The sequence below is a fragment of the Sus scrofa genome, chromosome 1 (genome assembly GCF_000003025.6).
Source record: "Sus scrofa isolate TJ Tabasco breed Duroc chromosome 1, Sscrofa11.1, whole genome shotgun sequence".
NCBI classification, from domain to species: Eukaryota; Metazoa; Chordata; class Mammalia; order Artiodactyla; family Suidae; genus Sus; species Sus scrofa.
In genome coordinates, this window is record NC_010443.5 from 169,541,054 (window position 1) to 169,566,177 (window position 25,124).

General features: G+C 37.0%; 1 protein-coding gene across 21 annotated transcripts in view; it reads right to left on the bottom strand.

Moving 5' to 3' along the window:
* MYO9A (myosin IXA) overlaps positions 1-25,124 on the bottom strand; it is a 226,744-nt gene that overhangs the window by 171,026 nt on the left and 30,594 nt on the right. For 9 of the 21 annotated variants that reach the window (XM_021100896.1, XM_021100886.1, XM_021100967.1 and 6 more), the window contains exons 2-7: positions 17,483-18,393; positions 15,144-15,238; positions 13,638-13,700; positions 10,702-10,801; positions 8,607-8,663; positions 1,670-1,770 (exon numbers count right to left, since the gene is read on the bottom strand). In XM_021100896.1, coding sequence (XP_020956555.1) covers positions 1,670-1,770; positions 8,607-8,663; positions 10,702-10,801; positions 13,638-13,700; positions 15,144-15,238; positions 17,483-18,322 — 1,256 coding nt within the window. In that variant the 5' untranslated portion in view covers positions 18,323-18,393. The remainder of the gene's footprint in view (positions 1-1,669; positions 1,771-8,606; positions 8,664-10,701; positions 10,802-13,637; positions 13,701-15,143; positions 15,239-17,482; positions 18,394-25,124) is intronic. The other 12 variants (XM_021100912.1, XM_021101009.1, XM_021100994.1 and 9 more) reach the window with 3 other exon arrangements.

Below are 25,124 nucleotides of genomic sequence, written 5' to 3' on the forward strand. Positions count from 1 at the left end.
GTGTTAGTTATAGTTCTTAAAATGTTTTCCTATATAATATACTGCCCATCATATTATGAATGTTTTCATGAGGCCACTGGGGTATATTATCTAGTATCAGGCCCTTAGTGTGAAACACCTACATCTGGACTGTCGCTCCCTCCTCTCTAAGAACACTTGCCCCTTCTCCAGCCAACAGCTACCCTACACTTGTACTCTACATCTCATGAACTCAGTTTACTCTGGAACATTATACCTATTTCCTATCTCTCACCTGAACCTGACAAGCACTTTCTCTCAAAATAATCTCACTTTCCTCTTACTTTAAACAACCCATCCTAGATCCCAATCTTCTTCCCTTCACAAACAAGCTTACTAAAATGTTAACTTACACTCCTAGTTTTCACTCTGTCATTCCTTATTTACTATCATACTCTGGTATCTGCCTCTCACTAAAGTGTCTCATAGGGAATTCCTACTGTTAAGAATCTGACTGCAGTGGCTCGGGTTACTGTGGAGGCACAGGTTCATTTCCAAGCCCAGTATAGTAGGTTAACGATTTGGCATTGCCACAGCTGTAGCATAGACTGCAGCTGCGGCTTGGATTCAATCCCTGGCCCAGGAACTTCCATGTTTCATGGATCCCCGCTCCCCACAAAAAAAATTTTTACAAAAGTTACCGAAAACCCTCATGCCACTAAAAAAAGTATACTGTGTCCTTAACTTACATGACATCTCAAAGGCATTTAATGCAGTTGAACACCCCATCTAAAAAAGCCCTTCCTAGAAATCTGTATGTATACACATCTTTGTGCCTTGTCCAGTTATTTCCTTATAATGAGTCTATGAAATTTTAACTGTATTTTCCTAAAATGAGGAAGTTTTTTTTTTTTTTTTTTTTTTTTTGGTCTTTTTGCCTTTCATAGGGCCGCTTCCTGTGGCATATGGAGATTCCCAGGCTAGGGGTCTAATGGGAGCTGTAGCCGCCGGCCTACACCAGAGCCACAAGCAATGCAGGATCCGAGCCACGTCTGCGACCTACACCACAGCTCACAGCAACGCTGGATCCTTAACCCACTGAGCAAGGCCAGAGATTGAACCCGCAACCTCATGGTTTCTAGTCGGATTCGTTAACCACTGCGCCACAACAGGAACTCCTAAAATGAGGAAGCATTTTAAATAAAACAAAGATATTGCTTTAAGAACCTAACAGCTATGCTTTCAGAGGTTGTGAATCAACATCTAACTTAATGGTGTAATTTTTCAAATAATTTAAAATTTTTAAATGTTTGAATTTTACCATGATTCAAACACAATATAAATCAATTATAAAGGAATAATTCTTAAAAACATTCTGAGTTAGAGAGGAAACTCAGTATCAACTGAAATATAAAAACCAATGAAACTCAAAACATAAAAACAAATTTATGAGTCATTTTTTAAAAATGATTTTTAGTAGTAATTTATACAGTTACAAGTTAAACTATGTGGGTTCAGTAATCACCACGATAATGTTTTCTCACACACAAATATGTAATGCATATCTCCAGCAATAATAAATGTCATACAATCAAATGTACTACAATTCAATATAAAAGGATTTATAAATGATCAAGGAGGGGAATTTTTTGAAACACACATCATGATTTGTTCTCTACTGAAGTTATGAGTATATAATAAATAAACTCACTGTCTTCGCGTCTTGGGAAGAAATCCTACCATTTCCATGGCTAGTTGTAAACGTTCAAAGTCATGCCTCAAATCTTCCCCCTCCACTGTGAAACAATCCTGCTTTTTTTAAGAAAATAGAGGGAGAAAAATCTAGATTACCTATTGAATCAAAAGCAGCATAAGCCACTCAGAAATATATTAATTTCAGATAAGTATACCTATGTATAAAAATTAGAGCTGGTGAAATATTTAGACATTGCCAAATACATTAGACCGTTTATCTTACAAGTATGCAAACTAAACACATACCTACCAAAACACCAGTGAGTTAACTTTTCTCTCTTTCACTCACCAAAGCAAGGATCTCAAAAGTAACTTAAGATAAAAAGCTAGCAATACTTATAAAACATTCTGATACCAAGTTTGATTTTGAGTGGTTCTGAAGAGTCTTGGAGATCCAAAGCATTTAAGAGAGCTCAATTCCACAAACAAATTTTACTCAACAAAAAATGTAATAAATGCCTACCCATTTGCAAGGCTCTGAACTATACCCTAGGATACAAAAATAAATTTTAGAAGAGGCAGTAATTTAGTTGAGAAATGGAGCTGATATTTTTATAACAAAGATGTTTAACATTATATCAATACTAGATATAACATAAATAAATACTCCCTAACAAATAACATAAACAATATGACAATCAATAAGTGAAAAAAAGAAGTATATGTGAAAGTATGAAAACCTGCAAAGGATACACATGAGTCAGTGAAAATAGTTATGGACTACCAGACAAAAAAGCATTACTCTTTTACAGCAACTCTTGCATTTCAGTTCCCCCAAAAGTCAAACAATAACACTGTACACGTAATCTGAAACTTCAAAACAATAATATGGCCTTTAAATCTCTTTACTATATTTTCTCACAATCCTTTACACTTACATTTTCAAAAACGTGCTCACGTGTATTTACTTTTCTAATGCTTACCTTCCTATAAAACATTGTATTGAATACTCAATGAACATATCAACTATTATTTGTCTCATTCACTATAGATCTCCAATATCAAGTCAGTGCCAAGAAGAAAGTGGATAATTTTTGAAGTAAATAAATAATCAATGAATTATTTAACTGAATGAGACATTCCTTAAAACATAAACAAAGTGCTCATTTTTTAAAAAGTATTTATCAAGTGTCTACCATGTACAACCTATTTTAGGCACTGTAAAAATAAACTAATGAATATATGTAAATATTAAAGTTTAAAGTAAGTCTTAGAATGCTATTGAAAATATTTTTATTCTCTATATGGAAAGGTACACATGCATAGTTTAAAATTTTAAATTCAGGGAGTTCCCATCGTGGCTCAGAGTAATGAACCCGACTAGTATCCATTCAAATGCAGGTTCAATCCCCGGCCTTGCTCAATAGGTTGAGGATCTGGTGTTGCTGTGATCTGTGCTGTGGATCACAGATGTGACTCCGGATCTGAAGTTGCTGTGGTTGTGCTGTAGGCTGGAGGTTGCAGCCCTGATTCGACCCCCAGCCTGGGAACCTCCATATGCCACAGGTACAGCCCTAAAAAGCCAAAAAATTTTTTTAATTTTAAATTCAGGAGTTTTCATTGTGGCTCTGCAGAAATGAACCTGGCTAGGATCCATGAAGATGCGGGTTTGATCCACGGCCTTGTTCAGTTGGTTTTAAGGATCCAGCACTGCCGAGAGAAGAGGTATAGGTCACAAATGCGGCTCAGATCCTGCATTTCTGTGGTTTTGCCAGCAGCTGCAGCTCCAGTTCAATCCCTAGCTCAGGAAGCTCCATATGCTGCAAGTGCAGCCCTTAAAAAAAAAAAATTTAATTCACTCTCAAGAAGGGTTCTTTCTGTGAACACATGCATTTAATTTTCTGACTATAAAATTGTTGATAAGTGATTTTAAGACACATTTCTATAGACATGCTAACATCCTTCCCACTAAAAAATTTTCAGTTAACACATTTTTATTATGCCTACAGAAAAGCTTTTTAAAAACCTCTTGCTTATCCTCCGCTGCAAACTACGAACAGCTTACTCATTTTATGATTCAGTAAAAGTTTTCTATAATGAATAAGTAGGGAAAAAGGACTATCCTTCCACTTGTGTAAATTCAAAGATACAGCAATGATGCTCATAACAGACCATTGTTATTATTAGCCCTCAAAATGAATAAAACAATGTTTATAAAATATTGAGACAGTAAACTAAAAAATGTACTAAAATTATAAATACATTTATACTTTGTTATCCATAATCAAATCAGAAATACAAAGTGGTCTCAGTGAAGACCAAAATCTTAATTAATTTTTAAATACTTCTACTTAATATCTATTCCCCTGGTAACAATGGTATTAGAAAAACTAAGAATGGACTAATCTACCAGACCAGAAATATCTTTATCTTAATCTGGATTCCTATGGAAGCAGATTTCCAAATCAAGATTCGGTACAAGTAGTAGTAGAATGGTTATGTAAAATAGGGAAGGCAATGTAGCCTGAACAGGGTACAATATTAAAGTAGTTACCACAGTGGGTAACTGGACTTTAATCCCTAAGTAATCTATGGGAAACTGTATAAAAAAATAGAAAGGTGTGAAGTTCCCATCATGGCTCAGTGGTTAACGAATCCGACTAGGAACCATGAGGTTGTGGGATTGATCCCTGGCCTTGCTCAGTGGGTTAAGGATCCAGCGTTGCCGTGAGCTGTGGTGTAGGTCAACGACGATGCAGCTCGGATCCCGCGTCGCTGTGGCTGTGGTGTAGGCCAGCGGCTACAGCTCTGATTCGACCCCTAGCCTGGGAAACTCCATATGCTGCAGGAGTGGCCCAAGAAATGACAAAAAAAAAAAAAAAAAAAAAAAAATAGAAAGGTGAAGCAGCTGGAGCACTTATACACCATCTCCTATCAATTACTGGTTGAGGGCTTCTGGAGATAGGAGGAGGAAGCTGTTAATTCCTAGCACTTCTAGAGGGCCATGCAAGAGCACAAGGCCTTCCAGGGTTCTAAGAAAAGCCTTCAAGCACCAAGATACAAATACCCACTGTTAGAGATCATTCAGAAGACAATGAAATGGTAAGGGTCAAAGAATAAGGCAGGGAACTAAACAACTTGTTACAACCCTTTCCACTGGAAGAAGATACCTGGTTCCTCTTGTTAAACTCAGCTCAGGCACTAACCTTACTTGACAATATGTCACTGCAATGCACTCTCCCCCAAAACCCACCAAAATGTTCCCTCATGCTATCAGCCCTTTTTCCTTTTGTATGAGATGATGAGAACCCTTTCTCATTTACAAATACCTACAATAGCCTGGCATATAGTAACCATTTACCACGGAGAGAAAGTGAAGGGCAGAGTCAAATTACACATTTTTTCTACACTGTCTATATTTCTTAGAATGGCGTTTAGAAAAAATCATTTTTTATAGCTACCAGTTGATTATATAGGAAACGAATCTGAATAACTGACCTTAAGAGTTAGTATCATGCTGAAGATCATTTAAAAAGAAAGAATATAAAGAATATAGCCTAGGAGTTCCCGTCGTGGCTCAGCGGTTAACAAATCCAACTAGGAACCATGAGGTTGCAGGTTTGATCCCTGGCCTTGCTCGGTGGGTTAAGGATTCAGCGTTGCCGTAAGCTGTGGTGTAGGTTGCGGACACGGCTCGGATCCCACGTTGCTGTGGCCCTGGTGTAGGCTGGCGGCTACAGCTCCGATTCGACCCTAGCCTGGGAACCTCCATATGCCCCAAGAACAGGCCAAGAAAAGGAGAAAAGACAAAAAAAAAAAAAAAAGAATATAGCCTAATACGAATTCCAATTTACACTATTTAACTTGCTTCATCACCATGGGAAAAGTCATTTAAATTCTGAGCCACAGTTGCTTCTTGTATGAAAGGTACTAACCACAACCAATGATCAAACATAATATGGATGTTAAGGAGCTTTTAAATGGAAAAATATATGCAAATGAGTTGTACAACATGTAAGACACCTCATATTAGACTGGCATACAGTCAAAAAGGCAGTTATTTGAGGGAGTGACCATAAATTTATAAAATGTTGGCTACTGAGGAGTTTCCGTCGTAGCTCAGCGGTTAACGAATCCAACCAGGAACCATGACGTTGCGTGTTTGATCCCTGACCTCACTCAGTGGGTTAAGGATCTGGCATTGCCATGAGCTGTGGTGTAGGTCACAGACACAGCTTGGATCTGGTGTGGCTGTGGCATAGGCCATCGGCTACAGTTCCAATTAGACCGCTAGCCTGGGAACCTCCATATGCCGCAGGTGTGGCCCTAAAAAGACAAAAAAAAAAAAAGACCAAAAACAACAACAACAAAAAATAAATTGTTGGATATTGAATAGGAGTTATGAATCTTTGTGCTATAGAAATACTTACAGAAAAAGGAAACAATTATGGATTCAAAGGCTCTAGTCCAAGTTGCATAAAGATCCCTAAAAGTACTGCAGCAGGTCTACTTCACAGAAAATGGGACGACGGGTGCTATAAAAATAGTTTGGTTCCTATAAAGGTAGTAATGACCAGGATGGGAGCTTGGTCTCAATGCGATAGTATGTTCTAATCTCTCCACAGCATGATGGACTAATAGCATCCTGAAACCTATTATGGCAATTATCACCAAACTAGGCCTTATGGCTGGGCCCTAAAATCTTTCAAAGCTTGGTTCAGAAAAATATTAAGATTAGGTAAAACTAACCTTTGATATTACTGAAGTTATTCAGGACCAGCTTTAAGGTAAAACCATTTGAATAGATTATTACCATTATTACACATTGCTAAATGTGTTCTACATATGCATCAATATGAGAGTCACTTGCCACATATAATCTCTGGCCTCACTCACTGGGTTAAGGATCCAGCATTGCCGTGAGCTGTGGTATAGGCTGCAGACGTGGCTTGGATCCCATGTTGCTGTGGCTGTGGCGCAGGCTGGCAGGTGTAGCTCCAATTCGATCCCTAGCCTGGGAACTTCCATATGCCACAAGTGCAGCCCTAAAATAGCAAAAAAAAAAGGATAACCTTTAAAGGAATTAAATTACCATATAATGGGCAACAACAAAGTCCCCCCTTAGGATCATTTATACAATTCCATACAATGTATGATAAAAAATACAGCACAAACTGCAAAAATATCCTCAAATCCTCTTCCTATAGTGCTAGTCACAGAAGTTCTAGTAACTCAGAGGAAAACAAAGTTTAGTTTGCCCCCAAATATACTATGAGGAGGACCTAAGAGGAAAGAATAAAGCAAAAGATCCTCAGCAGTCAGACTGCTTCTGCAGTCAGAATTCTTGCTTGTTAATTAACTTGCAAGAAAAAGCAATAGAAATTAATCAAAATTCAAATTATAAGATTATAATAAATTTGAAAACACAATAAATGTGAGGAAAGTGATGAATGTAATGTTAAGGGAGTAGTACAGTCTGCCTACAAAGTTCCTCTAAAAGGAAAAGACGGGTAATGACGCTTTCAATGGTGGCAGTAATGGTGGAAATACTTATTGTGCACTTAATAAGTACTAAACAATCTATCAAGCTCTTTAGATGCACTAATTTAACACTCACAAAAGTTAAAGGCCATTATTATCCCCCCAGATAAGTGGTGGAAACAAAAGAAAACGTGCTCGGGTTCTCAAAACTAGAAGTAGATAAGCCACGTATGCAAAAGTCAGGTTTGTCTACTTCACAGCCCCAAAATTCTTAAGAATTAAATAGCAGACTAGTTCACAATTTCACTATAAGCTTTGTACAGGCAATCAAGCTTACGTTTGCCATGTGAATTTCCCAGTCTCCTATCTCCTTCCCAATGAAGTATACAATCACTTGGTGTACTAAGCAAAAGATGGAATCTTCTCAAAAGTGGCAAAATAGCATAAAATGTTCCTACTAAAGTTTATCAGTCTCTCTAAATTTAAACGTTTAAAATTTATTTTCCAAAATGTTAAATCTGAAACCAAAAATTATTTGATTTATTAAGAAATGGTAATGGAATTAAACCTAAGGGAAAAAGTAATGTCATAATTACTAATCCTTCTCAACTCTAAAACAGGCTTGGTTTGCAATTAGTGGAGTTTATAAATACACACAGTGAGAATTAAAGTGATAACTATTTAAAGCAAGGAATTAAGACATGTTATGTTTCCAGGAGGAATAGTTAATAAATTAGTTATTAGTTAATGAATAGTTATAGACGAGTACATGTTTGTAGCCTTCACATCAGACCTAATTGCAAACTGAAGGAAAAAGCTTTTTATGTTCTTTCTAATAATTACAAACTTGTTCTTACAAAACATAACAAATAAAGCTAAATTTACCTACTCATTTTACATTGTAGCATATATGCCCTTAATTACTCAATTTAAAATACAAGATAATCTTACTTACAGAAATTTCAATTCTTAATTTTTCGAAAAATACATGAAGGCCACAGCCTCTCTTGTGATTGAAAAAAATGCATTCATTATATGAAAAGACTGTTAACTGACACATAGAACAGGAAGGACGTAACTTTTAAAAATAAACAATAAGTACTATTTAGTAATAAAACTACTAAAAAAGAATTGAAAAAGAAAAATAAATCTCAAGGGAAAAAACTCATGTAGTTCATAAGGATTCATATCAGTGCAGAAATCAGGAATGCAATCAATTTACTGTCTGTCAAAATAAATACTGAATATAGTCTAAACGTTAGCAAAAATATCCAAAAAAAAAAAGATAAATTGACTGGTTTTTAATCAATAAACCATACACAAACAAATAAATTAAACAATGATTTATCTCCTCTCCTAGATTCTTTGTATATCAGCTGATTTTCTTTCTAACTAACTTGCAAGGTAGATGCAAATGAGCAAAGTGAGGGTCCTTTAACAGGAACACAGAATATTTAGGTACTTGTACTGACCGGCTCAGAGTCATAGCAATAATCATCCCAGCTCTGTCTGAGGGGTTTCTTTGTTATCTGAAAGTAAGGCAGATTAGTTAGGTAGAAGTTATGATTACTACACTTCTTTAATCATCTCTTAGGTATAGAGTTCGGGCAGCACTGTTGTTATCCAAAAAAGTTAATTGGTATAGTAGGACAAAACAAGAAACAACTAGTCAACATTCAGATTCTGGGAGATCACATATTAGTATAACCAATCCATACGTGTTATTGTTCAATGATTCTGAAATTTATATAGTAACTGCTGAGTCCCACAGTCTCTGAATAACTGACCTTATGACAAGAATATGTATGGTACGGCCACTGAATACAAAAAAAAAAAAAATCTGAAAGAACAGTAATAAACTCTGGATTTCTCTAATACTAACAATTATCAGCTCATTTATAGGAAATTACTACTTTTTAAAAAGGAAATTATTTAATCACCCCAAATATAAGACAAACAGTTTAAATAGGGAAGGGAAAAAACTCAGAAGCTAAATCAATTATTTTTTAAATATACTTAATTAAATACAGTAAAAATGCCTAGTAATATATCAGAAGTGACATTTTTAAATAATTTTTAAATTCTCAATACAGTAATACAAAGTTATGTCTGTTTATATAAATATGTAGTTTCAAAATTATCAGAAAGTATCAGTTAGGGAGTTCCCGTTGTGGCTCAGTGGCTAATGAATCCGACTATGAACCATGAGGTTGTGGGTTCGATTCCTGGCCTCACTCAGTGGTTTAAGGATCCAGCATTGCTGTGGCTGTGGTGTAGGCCAGTGGCTACAGGTCCAATTAGACCCCAAGCCTGGGAACCTCCATATGCTGTGGGTGCAGCCCTAGAAAAGACAAAACAAAACAAAACAAAGTATCAGTTATACAGTGTGCTTTATATCTTGTTAAAAACTCTGAGATGCTAATTTCATAACCCTAAATACACAGTAAAATCTTAGTGCCACCATCAAAGTGTCAAATTTTCTTATGAAAACCTTCGTAAGGATTTTTTAAATTGCCGTAAAGGAATTTCTTTCCATAGACATTACATCTTACCTCAAGCAATTTAAAAAATTGGGGGAGGAGTTCCTGTTGTGGCGCAGTGGTTAACGAATCCGACTAGGAACCATGAGGCTGCAGGTTCGGTCCCTGCCCTTGCTCAGTGGGTTAACGATCTGGCGTTGCCGTGAGCTGTGGTGTAGGTTGCAGACGCGGCTCAGATCCCGCATTGCTGTGGCTCCGGGCGTAGGCTGGCAGCTACAGCTCCGATTCGAACCCCAGCCTGGGAACCTCCATATGCCGCAGGAGCGGCCCAAAGAAATAGCAAAAAGACAAAAAAAAAAAAAAATTGGGGGAGGCAATCTGTTATTTACATGATCTACTGTCAGACCAGTTCCATTATCATTGGTTCTAGGATTTGGGTTACTATGAGAAATAAAATTGGAGAAACCAAAGCAATGAAAAGTTGCGAGAATTACTCCTTATAATGGATGTTTAGTGCTGAATTCTGAGGTTAAAGGTACAATACAAATTCTCTAAGTCACTTCCTTGACAAATTTTCGTATTAAATGGTTAATGGGATCAATCATTAAATTATATAAATAATCACACTCTAAATCAGTTATCATAATATCATGCAAAGAGGTCAATGTATTAGACTTCAAAACATGCATCAGTAATCCTTTGTCAAGGGCAAACATTAACCATTAGTAACATTTAACATGCTGTGATCCGTAAAAGGTAAATCATTTTGGAAAGAGTAAACCATTTTCCTAAATTACAGGTACCTATAAACAGTTTATTATTCTCCTAAAGAGTCTCACAAAAAGCAAAAGGCACACATAAAAATAATCTTTTACAATTCATATAAGAATAATAATTTTTAAATTTGAGAACTGCATCACATAAATTTTTAGACTCTATACATGAAATGCTAGTTAATATCCACTATCAACCAGGTTTTGGAAATAATAAGAAAAAGTACTATGGAAAGTACTATGAAAAAAAAGCTTCTCAAGACCTAAAATTTAATAACAACCTATATTTCAAAAGGCTTTGCATAAACTCTCACCTGATTGAGATAATGATATTCTTCTGGTTGTTTAAGATGAAATGCTAATCTCTCTTCTTCACTTGCTCCTGCCAGAAGGTAATAGAATACATGATAGTTCCTGTTGGAAACAAGTAAAAAGAAGTATGGCTTTATAATGAATATGGTGTATGGTTATCATTTAACAGGAAAAACAAAAAAGCAAACATTAATAGGTAAAACTCAGCTTTGCTTCATTTTTTAAATACAAAGGCGATAAATTCAATATCAAGTACTACAAAATAAAATATTATTTGTATGCTGAATACAAAAGAGAAAGTTGAAGGCAAAAATATAGTAAATACTTCTGAAAAGTCTCTCTTCCACAGATTACAAAATTGGTAAATTTGTCAGAATTAACCCTAGAAATTAAGCAAATTTTAGAGCAATCCAGAGAGTGTTTACATAAGAAAAACAATGAATCTCAGTGAAAACTAAAGCTTGGTGATGTTTTAACATGCTCTACTCCATCTCCTGCTTATCAAATCTACGGTAGCCTTCAATACTAACAGCTTACAACTGAAGTAGACACCAGAAGCCTGGCAGCCTCCAAAAGAGAATAGAAGAGAGCTGGGGTTCATTCATAGCCTCATTGCCTGAGAAGTATCATCGTTTGAACTGCCTGGTAGTTCTCTGGAAGAAGCCATTTTCAAAACTATCTTTATCTGACCCAACTCAGAGTTAGCCCAGTATAAAAGTCTTTGCCCCACAGTCATTTGTAGGAAACAATTATAGAAATTTTTGAAGACAGCAGCAGCCTGAAGCAATGAATACATTATGTTGGGGCAAAGAGCAGGCTAATCAAAAAACTTAAAGGAAAAAGCTGGAGGGAGTTCCCGTCATGGAGCAATGGTTAACGAATCTGACTAGGAACCACGGAGTTGCAGGTTCGATCCCTGGCCTTGCTCAGTGGGTTAACGATCCGGCGTTGCCGTGAGCTGTGGTGTATGCTGCAGATGCGGCTTGGATCCCACGTTGCTGTGGCTCTGGCATAGGCCAGCGGCTGCAGCTCCCATTAGACCCCTAGCCTGGGAACTTCCATATGCCACGGGAGCGGCCCTAGAAAAGGCAAAAAGACCAAACAAAAGGAAAAAGGAAAAAGCTGGGAAATGAGATTTCCACATAGGCTTTGAAAAGCTCCGATCTGTTCCTGCGAATCTAGAAGGTCATGTGCATGCATAAGGTTGTGCCCATGCCCGGGGCTGCATGTCCACTCTCAGCAAACACAAGAGGAGATACTAAGCTCTCACCTATCATGAACCTTTAATGTCTGCACATGCAGGAAATAAAAGCTAAGGCAGAACTATAAAATGCCTACCTGGGTGTTAGAAGTCATAGCCTAATACACACAGAGAGCCTGGAGGCAAAGACTAGGAGACTTACTGTTTCCAAGCTTATTTAAGGAACTCTGTTCAATCATTAGCTGACAACTAAGCTAACCAAGCCAATACTTCAATGGCTACAGTTGCAGAAGAAAATAGACTTTGAATTAGCTCAGAAAGCTCACAAAATAAACGGCAGAAACAAAAGTAACAACCACAAACCTCGATGGGAAGGAGTTCATTTCTAGAGCTGCCACAAGATTATTTTAAATGTTCAATTATTACTTACAATATCCAACTTTCAACAAAATGGTAAACAAAAGATAAAACAGACTAAGGCAAAAATTGTGATACATAAAAAACTGATTCATTTCACTGTACATGTGAAACTAATACAACATTGTAAGTCAACTATACTCCAATAAAATTTTTTTAAAATTGTCTTATCAGATGTAAAGGCTATTTTATAATGACAAAAAGGCCAATCTCAAGAGTATGTAACAATTCTAAACATAAATGCATCTAAAAACAGAATCCCATAATACATGAGAGAAATAGTAAAATAATTAAACAATTCAACAATAATGCTGAGATATTTCAATATCCACTTTCAATAAGAAACAGAACTAGACAGAAGATTAACAAAGAAAAAGAGGACCTGAAAGATTCTAAATAGCAACTAAATGTAGACATCTGTAGAATACTCCATCCAACAACAGCAGGATACATATTTTCTTAAGTACTCATGGAACATTCTCCAGGATAGACATGTCAGATGATAAAACAAGTCTCAATAAATTTAAAGGGATTAAAATCATACCAAGTATGTTCTCTGACCTGTAATTCAGATTTCCTCATCAGGTAGCCACAAAAAAATTAACAGCAAAATCTAAGTCCTAGGCCTAACCCTGCAGGTAATTCATTATAATAATGTTTAATTACTGAACCTTTTTATATATAAGGACTACACTAAACACTTTTATGTGTTATTTCATTTAATCCTCTAAATAACTATAGGATAGCTTTCCACCTCTAAAATAGGAATAAATATCTAAGAAGCAGAGGAGTGAGGTGAGATGCCCAAAGTATAGCCAATATTTGAATGTAGGTTTAACTTCAAACTCTGGCTCTTAATTTTGTCTCACAAAGCAAATCATTTAACCCTCTGATATTTGGCTTCTTCATTTGAAGGAAGTTATATATATAGGTCATCTCTGAAATGCTATATACCTCAAACAGTATAATGAAATTAAGAGCTTTATTAAAAATTTTCTCAAATTAGAAAAAGAACACTAAGACATAGCAAAAGGTCCAAAGGCACAATGCTCACGCAAAGTTCACAAAAAGATGCCACCTCAGATAGTACTGTTTCCTGTTCTGATAGTTTGCCTAGAATTTAGAAAAGATAACAGTTTTATATACTTAAAAAATCTCTGAGCAGCCTCTTTAAAGGATTATAGTATTCTGCTCATGACAAAAAAAAATAGCAACTATATATAAAGCTATGCATAGTGTAAATGGAATTAAAGATCTGAAAAGTCAATCTGCATGATACAAATGGCAATTTGATCTAATTATACAAATTGAAATATGTACCGTTCATTATGCTCTTGATAAACAAGTCTGGACTTCTCCAGTAGATACTTTTCAACATAGGCACTAGAAGAAAAACACAATTGGTGATATAAGTAATAAAAATTAATTTAAAGTAGATAGATACAGAGAAGGTACAAAAGTATAAAAATTACTATCTAGAGTAAGTGTCATCCATATGTTTAAATTCATAAACTCCTAAGACTTTTTTTTTTTTTGCTTTCAATAAAGCAAAATGAAATCCAAAGTTCAAAACACGAGACACAAGACCCTCCTGTGATGCAGACATTATTTTTCCAGGCTCAATACACTGAGTTCAGTGGCTACAGTGGTTACCAAAGGTTAGTGGGTGGGAAGGGTGTTCAGGTGTGCAGGTGGAGCACAGAGGATTTTTAAGGAAACTATTCTATATAATATCGTAACAGTGAATATTGATCTTTATACATCTGCCAAAGCCCATTCAAGGTAAACCACAAATGGAACACACTAATAAAATCAATATTTTAATAGGGGAATCCAGGGGATAGGGTAAAGAGATAAATGGGAACCCTCTATACTTCTACTAATTTTTGGCATAAACCTACAACTGTCCTAAAAATAGTTTATCAATTCAAAAAAAAGTTAAAAGAAATATTGCTGGCATAATCACAGGACTCTGATTATAGACTGTATAATAAGAATTATTATTACACCAAAATTAAATATCTTAAATATAAAATAGTATTATGTTGAAAACATTACTGTGGTTGCTTTAGGAAATATATTAATTAGGGGGTCAAGTTACATGCCCACCTTACTCAAAAACAGTTTTAAAAAACAGTGTATAGGATGTACAAATATAGAAATATAAAAAAAAATGTATACAATTGCTAACAATAAATCTAAGTTAAGGGTGTACTGGTATTACACTACTCTTAGAACCCTTCTCAGGTCTGAACTTTTACAAAAGAAAAAGTAGCTGAAAAGAAAACAATTTAATACAAACACCAATATCACTATTATTAAAAAGCAAATGAACAGGAGTTCCCTTGTGGCTGAGCAGGTTAAGGGACCAGTGTTGTCACTGCTGTGGCTCTGATTACAGCTGTGGCATGGGTTTGATCCCTAGCCTGGAAGTTTCCAGATGCTGCAAATACAGCCAAAAACATTTTTTTTTAAGTGTTTAATTAAAAAGTAAAAGCAGAAATCCTGTCGTGGCACAGTGGAAACGAATCCTACTAGGAACCACAAGGTTGTGGGTTCGATCCCTGGCCTTCTCAGTGGATTAAGGATCTGGCATTGCCATGAGCTGTAGTGTAGGTTGCAGATGCGGCTCAGATCCAGAGTTGCTGTGGCTGTGGCGTAGGCCGGCAGCTACAGCTCCAATTAGACCCCTAGCCTGGGAACCTCCATATGCCGAAGGTGCGACCCTAAAAAGTAAATAAATAAATAAATAATAGCAACTTATCATTTGTGAAGAGGCTATCGTAAATATATAAACATGTTTCAAAGCCTACTACTGCTACTTACCCAAGTACAGTGCCCGTTTCTTGGTAATTTACTTGAATAAACTTTCCAAAACGACTTGAATTGTTATTATGAGCTGTCTTTGCATTTCCAAAGGCCTGTCAAAATAAATAGTTCTCATTAATTTCATTTTTTTTAAATGGGAAATCCTGTTTAGGTCAGCTCAAAGAGAAAAAAAATGTTAAAGAGATAGTAGAAAGGCTTATAACTTCAGATAAAGTAAATATTTGAAATAAAACCAAGTAGATAGTATTGCCTGCTATTCAGTACAATAAATCTTAATTTTAAAAACTTATTGCTCATTAAAATTCAGATTTCACTTTCCCATTCTAGAGTCAGCAAATTTTCTTAATATGTTTATACATATTTATTTCTTAAATCTTGCTAACCTGAAAAATGACAAAGAGCTAAGGGAAAAGAATAATTACATCAAAGTAATTACACTTTTAGAACAGTATAAATGAAATAAAGTTTCACTGCATAATGTACTACATTTTATTACACCTACTTAAAATAAAACCAGAGTACTATTTTAAGAAAGAACAAAAAATACATATGCTTCCTACAACCACTATGGAAAATAGTATGGAGGTACCTCACAAAACTTACAGAACTACCATATGATCCAGCAATCCAACTCCTGGGCATATATCCAGACAAAACTTTCATTCAAAAAGATACATGCACCCTTAAGTTCATTGCAGTACTATTCACAACAGCCTAGATATGGAAACAAACTAAACATCCAACAACAAATGAATAGATTTAGAAGATGTGGTACCTATACACAATGGAATACTACTCAGCCATAAAAAAGAACAAAATAATGTCATTTGCAGCAACATGGATGGCACTAGAGATTCTCAACTAAATGAAGACAGAGAAAGACAAATACCATATTGATATTACTTACATTTGGAATCTAATATGGCACAAATGAACCTATCTACTGAAAAGAAACAAACTCATAGACATGGAGAACAGACCTGTGGTTGCCAAGTGGGAGGGGGAGGGAGTGGGATGGACTGGGAGTTTGGGGTTAGTAGATGCAAACTATTACATGTAGAATGGATAAGCAATAATCCTGCTGTACAGCACAGGGAACCCTATCCAATCACTTGTGATGGAACATGATGGGAGGATAATGTGAGAAAAAGAATGTATATGTATATGTATAACTGGCTTACTTTGTTGTATAGCAGAAATTGACAGAACATTGTAAATCAAGTATGATAAAAAAAAAATCAAAAAAGAAAAAAGTTAAGCATATACCTATCACAGGACCCAGTCATTCCACTCCTAGGTATTTACACAAGAAAAAGAACAGTGTATGTCCACATAAAAACTTCATGTGGAATATAACTTTATGTGCAATAGCCAAAAACTGGAAACAACCTATATGTCCATCAACAGGTGAGTGGATAAACAAAGTGTAATATATCCATACAATGGAATACTACCTCAGCATAAAGAATGAATTATTGACACACACAAACAAAACATAGATGAATCTCAAAATAATTACACCGAGTGAGAAGAGTCAAACACATACAGTACATAGTATATAATTCCATTTATATACAATTGTAGAATATACAGACTAACCTACAGTGACAGAAAGTACACAAAGTGGTTTCTTATAGAAGAGTGGGCTAGATGAAGTGAGAGAGCAGCACTACAAAGGGATATAAGAAAACTTTAGGGATGACAGTTACATTCAATATTGTGCCTGAAGTGGTTTAATGGGTATATACTAATTTATCAAAGTATACACTTTAAATATGTGCAATGTAGTATATCTCAATTATACCTCACAAAATCTCTTTCAAAAAACATTAATATTTCAACTCTAAAACAAATAGTGTATTTTTTCCTTTCTACCCTTCACAGTATAACATCTAACATAAAAAACTATTTTCCCATATTCTCTACATTTTCAAAAATGAACCCTTAGAATTTCAATGCTAGGCACAGATTTTAGGGTTGCAAAGATACAAATATGTTGACAAGAATGTTTTCCTCAACTATCTACTTCCACAATCCACTTACAGACAAGAGTCCTGTCCCTGCCATCTCCCTTTACAGGGGGATATATATGACTCCAATCATCTCTTTCCTTTGCATTGCTATGGTCCAAAGACATCCTTTGAAAAATTAATGCCACTGACACATCTTTCAATCTTCCACAATACCTTTTTTGCTTTCCCATCTTCCAGTTTTCTTTGGTAAATAACTAAAAATGCCTACACTTCTCTTTAGTTTCATTTTATTTTCTCACATCTAAAAATTTTTAATTCTTTTTAAAAATGTTTAAGAGTAACAAAAGTATTGCTAACACTTACCTCAAGTACTGGTCCAGCTCCAAGAATAATTTGTTCCACTCCACTGGCAAATCCTTTCTGACTGAGGGCAGTAAGGTGATGAATAAGAAAGTTTGTGCTTTGAGTCTTCCCAGAACCACTCTCTCCTGAAATCACGATACACTGATTCTTTTTGCGCTGAAGCATGGCATGATAAGCTACATCAGCCACAGCATAAATGTGAGGCTCAAGTTTTCCCAACTGATGGTTATCATACATTTTGACATATTTGGGGTTATAAATAGGAAGAAACTTGAATGGGTTAATAGCTATTAGAATACTGCCAACATAAGTGTAAATTTTTTCATGCTTAAAGCGATTGCGTAGGTTTTCTAAGAGAGTTTTCTCATTTAAATCAGGTAAGCTACATAAATCATCAAAGTCTTTCTGTTGAGGCTGTGGAAGAAAACCCCGTTCCATCATCCTGCGACGTTCTTCTGTGACCCGAAGCCATGACTGAAGACTACCATAATGGATTGATCCGTCAAGGTTTTTTTCTCTCAGAAGAAAGCGGTAGTCCTCTCCACTCAGGCGATTTTCCAGAGCCATTCGGGGCCACAACATCATTCGCTGAACTGGACAGTCTGTTGGGTTGAGTATCCATTCTTCTCCACCAAATTCCTTTACCTCTGCTAAAACATAACATTTTGTTCTGTCAAGATGAAGTCTGTTTATCAGAGAGTCAATCACCTCAGCAGCTGTGGAGTTTTTTCTGGCAGGAACTGGACAGTAGATCGTCCCTTCTGAAATTGTCCCAGGATATATACGTAATGTATGTTCATTATCCTCAAAGCGTCGTCTTCCTCCATCATTTATATTCATATTGGATCCTGTCCCATCAGCATGGATAGTATGTGTTCAAGACTGCACAAATCATTCTCATGGCAGAAGAACTGTAACATAAGATGTGAAATATTTAGAAGTCATGTTACACAATCACTGCTTTCTGATACTCAATAAAAAGAGGCCTAAGAATCATGCTGATTACATCTCCTAAAACAAAAAATCCTAACTCTTGGGAGTTCCCATTGTGGCTCAGCGGTAATGAACCCAACTAGTATCCATGAGGACGTGGATTTGATTCCCTGGCCTTGCTTAGTGGGTTAAGAATCCAGCAGGGCCATGAGCTGTGGTATGGGTCACAGACACAGGTCAGATCCGGCATTGCTTTGACTGTGGCACAGGTCAGCAGCTGCAGCTCCAATTTGACCCATAGCCTTGAGAACCACCATGTGCCCCAGGTGCAGCCCCCAAGACACAGCAAAAAAAAAAAAAAAAAAAAAAAATTTAATTTAAATAAAAAGAGAGTTCCCATCATGGCTCAGTGGTTAACAAACCCGACTAATATCCATGAGGATACAGGTTTGATCCCTGGCCTCATTCAGTGGGTTAAGGATCTGGTGCTGCTGTGAGCTGTGGTGCACGTCGCAGATGCAGCTTGGATCCCACGTTGCTGTGGCTGTTGTGTAGGCTGGTGGCTACAGCTCCGATTGGACCCCCAGCCTGGGAACCTCCATATGCTGCAGGAGCGGCCCTAGAAAAGGAAAAAAAGACCAAAAAAAAAAAAAAAAATACATGTTAACTGATCTTCATTACTAGAGGGTATATGGAGCCCAATCAATTTTTTTTGGCTGCACCTGTGGCACAGAATCCAAGCCACAGCTGTCATCTACGCCATAGCTGCTGCAACACTTGATCTTTAACCTGCTGCACCACAGCAGGAACACGAAGGAGCCCAATTTTAACCTACAGAGATCAATGCCAACTAAAAGTCAAATTTGGTGCTGAAAAACATCTTGTAGTATTTCAACTAAAGAAAGGGTGCAAAACAAATGGGTTACTGTATGACACATTGAAACATAGGTACATGGACACCTATTGGTTTAGTCTGCTTAGTAAGTAATCTATACCTTCTTCTGGTGAAAGTACTGTTTTCCCTTGAAGAATTACTCCTTCCTTATCATTTGACATAATCTGTATGGATGTGATGTCATACCGCAGTGAGTTGAGACCAGGCCTAGGCTACCAATTTATTCCATCCCCCACTTAGCAACAGTGGCAGTTTACTGGGATTCTTATTGGAAACTTGCCTGTGACTATTAGGAAAAAAGTTTTGTTTTGTTTTTTTTCCCTACGAGGTCTGCTAATCTAGAATGATGTAAACCTAGAATTACTGGCAGCCATCTTCCCTGAATGCAGAGAGGAAGCCTTTCTGAAGTAAAAGAAATGAACTAATACACACAGTAAAGCCTTATCAACATTGTTTGAGCCACTGAATCCAGCTCAGCGTCATATAAACTCAACCACTGAACTTCCTTGTTAAGTGTGCCAATCAACTCCCTTTTACTCCCTAAGCCACTTTGAGTTGGGTTTCTGTTCTCTAAGATCAAAAGAAACCACTACAACATGTTCAGTTCATTCAGATCAAACTTCTTTGATCATATAGGTACACCTTGTTGAACAAATTCCTTATATTCACCATATAAACTCAGGATCCAAATATATTTGTGTGTGTGGGTATATGTGTATATATGTGTATATATATGGATATTTTATAAATATATATATATATATATATATATTTTTTTTTTTTAATGGCTGCACCTGTGGCATTTGAAGTTTCTGAGCTAGAGGAATCGAATCAGAGCTGCAGCTGCTGGCCTACGCTACAGCCACAGCAATACAGGATCTGAGCCACATCTGCAACCTATGCCACAGCCTGCAGCAACAACAGATCTTTGGCCCACTGAGCAAGGCCAGGGATCAAACCTGAATCCTCATGAACACTATGTTAGGTTCTTAACCTACTGAGCCACAATGGGAACTCCCTGAATATACTTTTTTTTTTTTTTTTGTCTTTTTGCCTTTTCGAGGGCCGCTTCCCATGGCATATGGAGGTTCCCAGTCTAGGGGTTCAATAGGAGCTGTAGCTGCCAGCCTACACCAGAGCCACAGCAATGCAAGATCCGAGCCGCGTCTGCAACCTGCACCACAGCTCACGGCAACGCCAGATCCTTTACCCACTGAGCAAGGCCAGGGATCGAACCCGCAACCTCATGGTTCCTAGTCGGATTCGTTAACTACTGCGCCACGACGGGAACTCCCCTGAATATACTTTTTGATACTTCCTTCTCTATCATACTATTTGCTATCCACTTGGGTAACTAAATAAATTCAAATAAGGCAGTAGCCTCAGACATCCAAATTAACTATCAAAACTGAAAAATTAAACAGATTTGGATAATGAAAGATAACTGTAATGCCAACCATGCAGAAATATGGCAAGTGATGACATCAAATGAAAAGACATAAAACATAAAATTGTATATAAAGACATACACACACACATATATATAAATGGACCAAAATATTAGGCTTTTGAGAAATCTTCAAATTTTCCTTTTATAATTTTCACCAAAAGTAAGTTTGACATACAATACTTCATTTGACTTGAACAGTAATTCTCTGAGACAGGAAAAAAAAACTATTACCTTTCAAAACAGAAAATTAAGGCTTAAAGGGAAAAAAAAAATCCATAAAATACATGATAAAGATTTCAAGTCAGCAGAGAAAAAAGGATTACTCCATAAATACGTGGAAATAATATATGACTAATTGTGAAAATAAAGTAAAACTATGCATATAAAGAATTAATTACATTAGTGGCACTTACATAGCAATCAGATATTGCTGTATTTTTCATAAAGAAAATTATTTAATATTCTTTTTATGCCTTATCCCAAAGCAGTTATTTCAAAAGTATATGCTAACAGAGAAAAACAATGTGGTGAGACAGTTGCTGTGGTCAGTAGGGTGTGGTTCGGAATAGGCAAGCTTATGATGTATTCACTGGACCGAGTTAGAAGAGACTAATTATAGAGGAAAACTACGGTGAAGAAAACAGTTAGGGAATACAGTTTCCTTTAAGTTAGAAGTTCAGTTAAAAAAATGAAAAGAAAAAGAAACAACTAAAGTTTTTAATGTAGTAATCTGTGTGCTAATAAAATTTTCAAAAAACATGCACTGTTGTTTTTACTTTTTTTATCAAGTACTCAAAGTTATTCTTTCAAGAAGAAAAAAGTGTCTTTTTATACTTGCTTTATCATAGGATTCTGTTGATGAATGTTAGCAGGCAAGATCATACATTATCATGCAGCAACAAAAGGACTAGAAGGATAGCATCAGAAAAATGTGTGTCTAAAAAATAAAAATCTAACTTTGCCACAGCTTCACTCAAAGTAAAACCCTCACCAGTACATTTTAAAAGAACATTCTGCTATCAAGGTAGGGTCTATATGAGAAAACATTACTGATCAGAGCACTGCTACAAATTTCACAGGGAGAAAGCTATTAAACATTTTGAACTTATTTTAGCAAAATGACTTGGGGAAAGTGGTATTTAAGTGCTAATATTCAGAGTTCTTTTGTGGCTCAGTGTGTTAAGGATCTGGCAGTCACTGCAGTGGCCCTTTAGAACACTGCTGTGGCTCAGTTTGATCCCTGGCCTGGGAACTTTCACATGCCACAGGCATGGAAGAAAAAAAAAAAAAAGTGCTAATATTCATGTTTCTTCATTTTTTAGTTCTTACAATTAAAGTATTCCAGAGGTAAATATATTTATCACCATACTAATGTATAATCACATACAGATATACCCTGGAGATACTGCAGGGTTTTTTTCTTTTTCTTTTCTTGTCTCTTTAGGGGCGGACCTGTGGCATATGGAAGCTTCCAGGCTAGGGGTCAAATCAGACCTGCTGGCCTACACCATAGCCACAGAAATGCCACATCTGAGATGTATCTGCAACCTATGCTGCATTTTGGGGCAACACCAGATCCTTAACCCATTGATAGAACCAGGGATAGAACCCATATCCTCACGGACATTATTCGGTTTCTTAACCTAGTGAGCTACAATGGGAACTCCGATATTGCAATTTTCAGTTCCAGACCACCACAATAAAGCAAGGCAGAACAATTTTTTGGTTTCCCATTACACATAAAAGGTGTGTTTACACTATACTATAGTCTATTAAGTGTGTAATAAATAGCATTACACCTAAAAAATGCACATATCCAATTTTAAAATACTTTATTGCTTTAAAAAATGCTAACCAGGAGTTCCCGTCGTGGCGCAGTGGTTAACGAATCCGACTAGGAACCATGAGGTTGCGGGTTCGGTCCCTGCCCTTGCTCAGTGGGTTAACGATCCGGCGTTGCCGTGAGCTGTGGTGTAGGTCGCAGACGCAGCTCGGATCCCGTGTTGCTGTGGCTCTGGCGTAGGGCGGTGGCTACAGCTCCGATTAGACCCCTAGACTGGGAACCTCCATATGCCACGAGAGCGGCCCAAGAAATAGCAAAAAGACCAAAAAAAAGAAAAGAAGGAAGGAAGGAAGGAAAAGATTTCTCTGTAACATGCAGTCCTATCTGATAGCATTTTACCCACAGAACTTCTTTCAAAATTAGAGTTAATCCTCTCAAATCCTGCCGCTGCTTCATCAACTAAGTTTATGTAATATTTTAAATCCCCTGTTGCCATTTTAATAATCACCACAGCATCCTCATCAGGAGTAGACTCGACCTCAAGAAACCACTTTTTTCCTCCATAAGCAGCAGCTCCTCATCCAATCAAGTTTTATCATGAAATTGCAGCAATTCAGTTACATCTTCAGTTCCACTTTTAATTCTCTTGCTATTTCTACCACATCTACAGTTATTTCCTCTACTTAAGTGTTAAACCCCTCAGAGTCTACCCATGAAGGCTGAAATCTGCTTCTTCCAAATTCTTGTGTATTTTGATATTTTGACACCTTCTCATGAATCACAAATGTTCTCAGTAATATCTATTGTTTTGTTTTGTTTTGTTTTGTTTTGTTGCCATTTCTTGGGCCGCTCCTGCAGCATATGGAGGTTCCCGGGCTAGGGGTCGAATCGGAGCTGTAGCTGCCAGCCTACGCCAGAGCCACAGCAACGCGGAATCCGAGCCGCGTCTGCGACCTACACCACAGCTCACGGCAACGCTGGAACCTTGACCCACTGAGCAAGGGCAGGGATCGAACCTGCAACCTCATGGTTCCTAGTCAGATTCGTTAACCACTGCGCCACGACAGGAACTCCTTTTTTTCTTTTGTTTTGTTTTGTTTTGTTTTCAGTAATATCTAGAATGGTGAATCCTTCCCAAAACGTTTTCAACTGACTCTGTCAAGAACTATCAGAGGAACAACTATCTCTGACAGCTATAGCCTTGTGAAATGTACTTCTTAAATAGTAAGACTTGAAAGTCCAAATTACACCTTGATCTATGGGCTGCTGAATGGATGCTGTGTCAGGAGGCCTGGGAACAACATTAATCTCATACATTCCTATCAGAGCTCTTGGATGACCAAGTACATTGTCAATGAGCAGCAATATTTTGAAAGGAAACCATATTCAGTAAACCATGTTCCAGTTACAGGCTTTATTTGTTATTTCAGAGCACAGGCAGAGTAGATTCAGCATAATTTTCAAGGGCCCTTGGATTTTTGGATGTTCAGTAAGCACTGAGCTTCAACTTCAAGTTACCAGCTACATCAACTGCTGAGTCAGCCTGTCCTCTGAAAACAGACATTGACTTTACCTATGATCATCCTAGATGGCATCTTCTTCCAATAGAAGGCTGTTTCATCTACATTGAAAATCTGTTTTAGCATAGGGACCTTCATTAATTACCTTAACTAGATTTTCTGGAAAACTTGGTGCAAATTCTACATCAGCACTTGCTGCTTTGCCGTGTACTTTTATGTTATCAATATGGCTTCATCCTCACCTTTGCCATCTTCACAGAATTGAAGAGAGTTGGGCTTTGCTCTAGATTGGGCTTTGGCTTAAAAGAATGTTGTAAGTGGTCTGATCTTCTACACAAACCACTAAAACTTTCTCCATATCAGCGACAAGGCTCCTTTGCTTTCTTATTCATGTTCTTTATTGGAGTAGCACTTTTAATTTCCTTCAAGAACTTTTCCTTTTAAATTGCATCTTGGCTAACTGAAGCAAGAGGCTTAGCTTAGCCTTCAGCCTTTTTTTTTTTTAACTGCACTCGCAGCAGGCAGAAGTTTCCAGGCCAGGGATTGAACCCAAGCCACAGCAGCGACTGGATCTGCAGCAGTGGCAACACCAGATCCTTAACCCGATGAGCCACAAGAGAACTCCAATTTCAGCTTTTGACATGTCTTACTCACCAAGTTTATTTTTTTTTTAATTATTATTATTTTTTTTTGCTATTTCTTGGGCCGTTCCCACGGCATATGGAGGTTCCCAGGCTAGGGGTCCAATTGGAGCTGCAGCCACCGGCCTACGCCAGAACCACAGCAATGCTGGATCCGAGCCGCGTCTCCAACCTACACCACAGCTCACAGCAACGCCGGATCATTAACCCACTAAGCAAGGGCAGGGACCGAACCCGCAACCTCATGGTTCCTAGTCGGATTCGTTAACCACTGCACCATGACGGGAACTCCTTACTCACCAAGTTTAATCATTTCTAGTTTTTTATTTTAAGTGAGAGACATGTGACTCTTCTTTTCATATGAACACTTTAGAGGTCATCAAAGGGTTATTAATTGGCATAATTTCAATATTGTTGTAC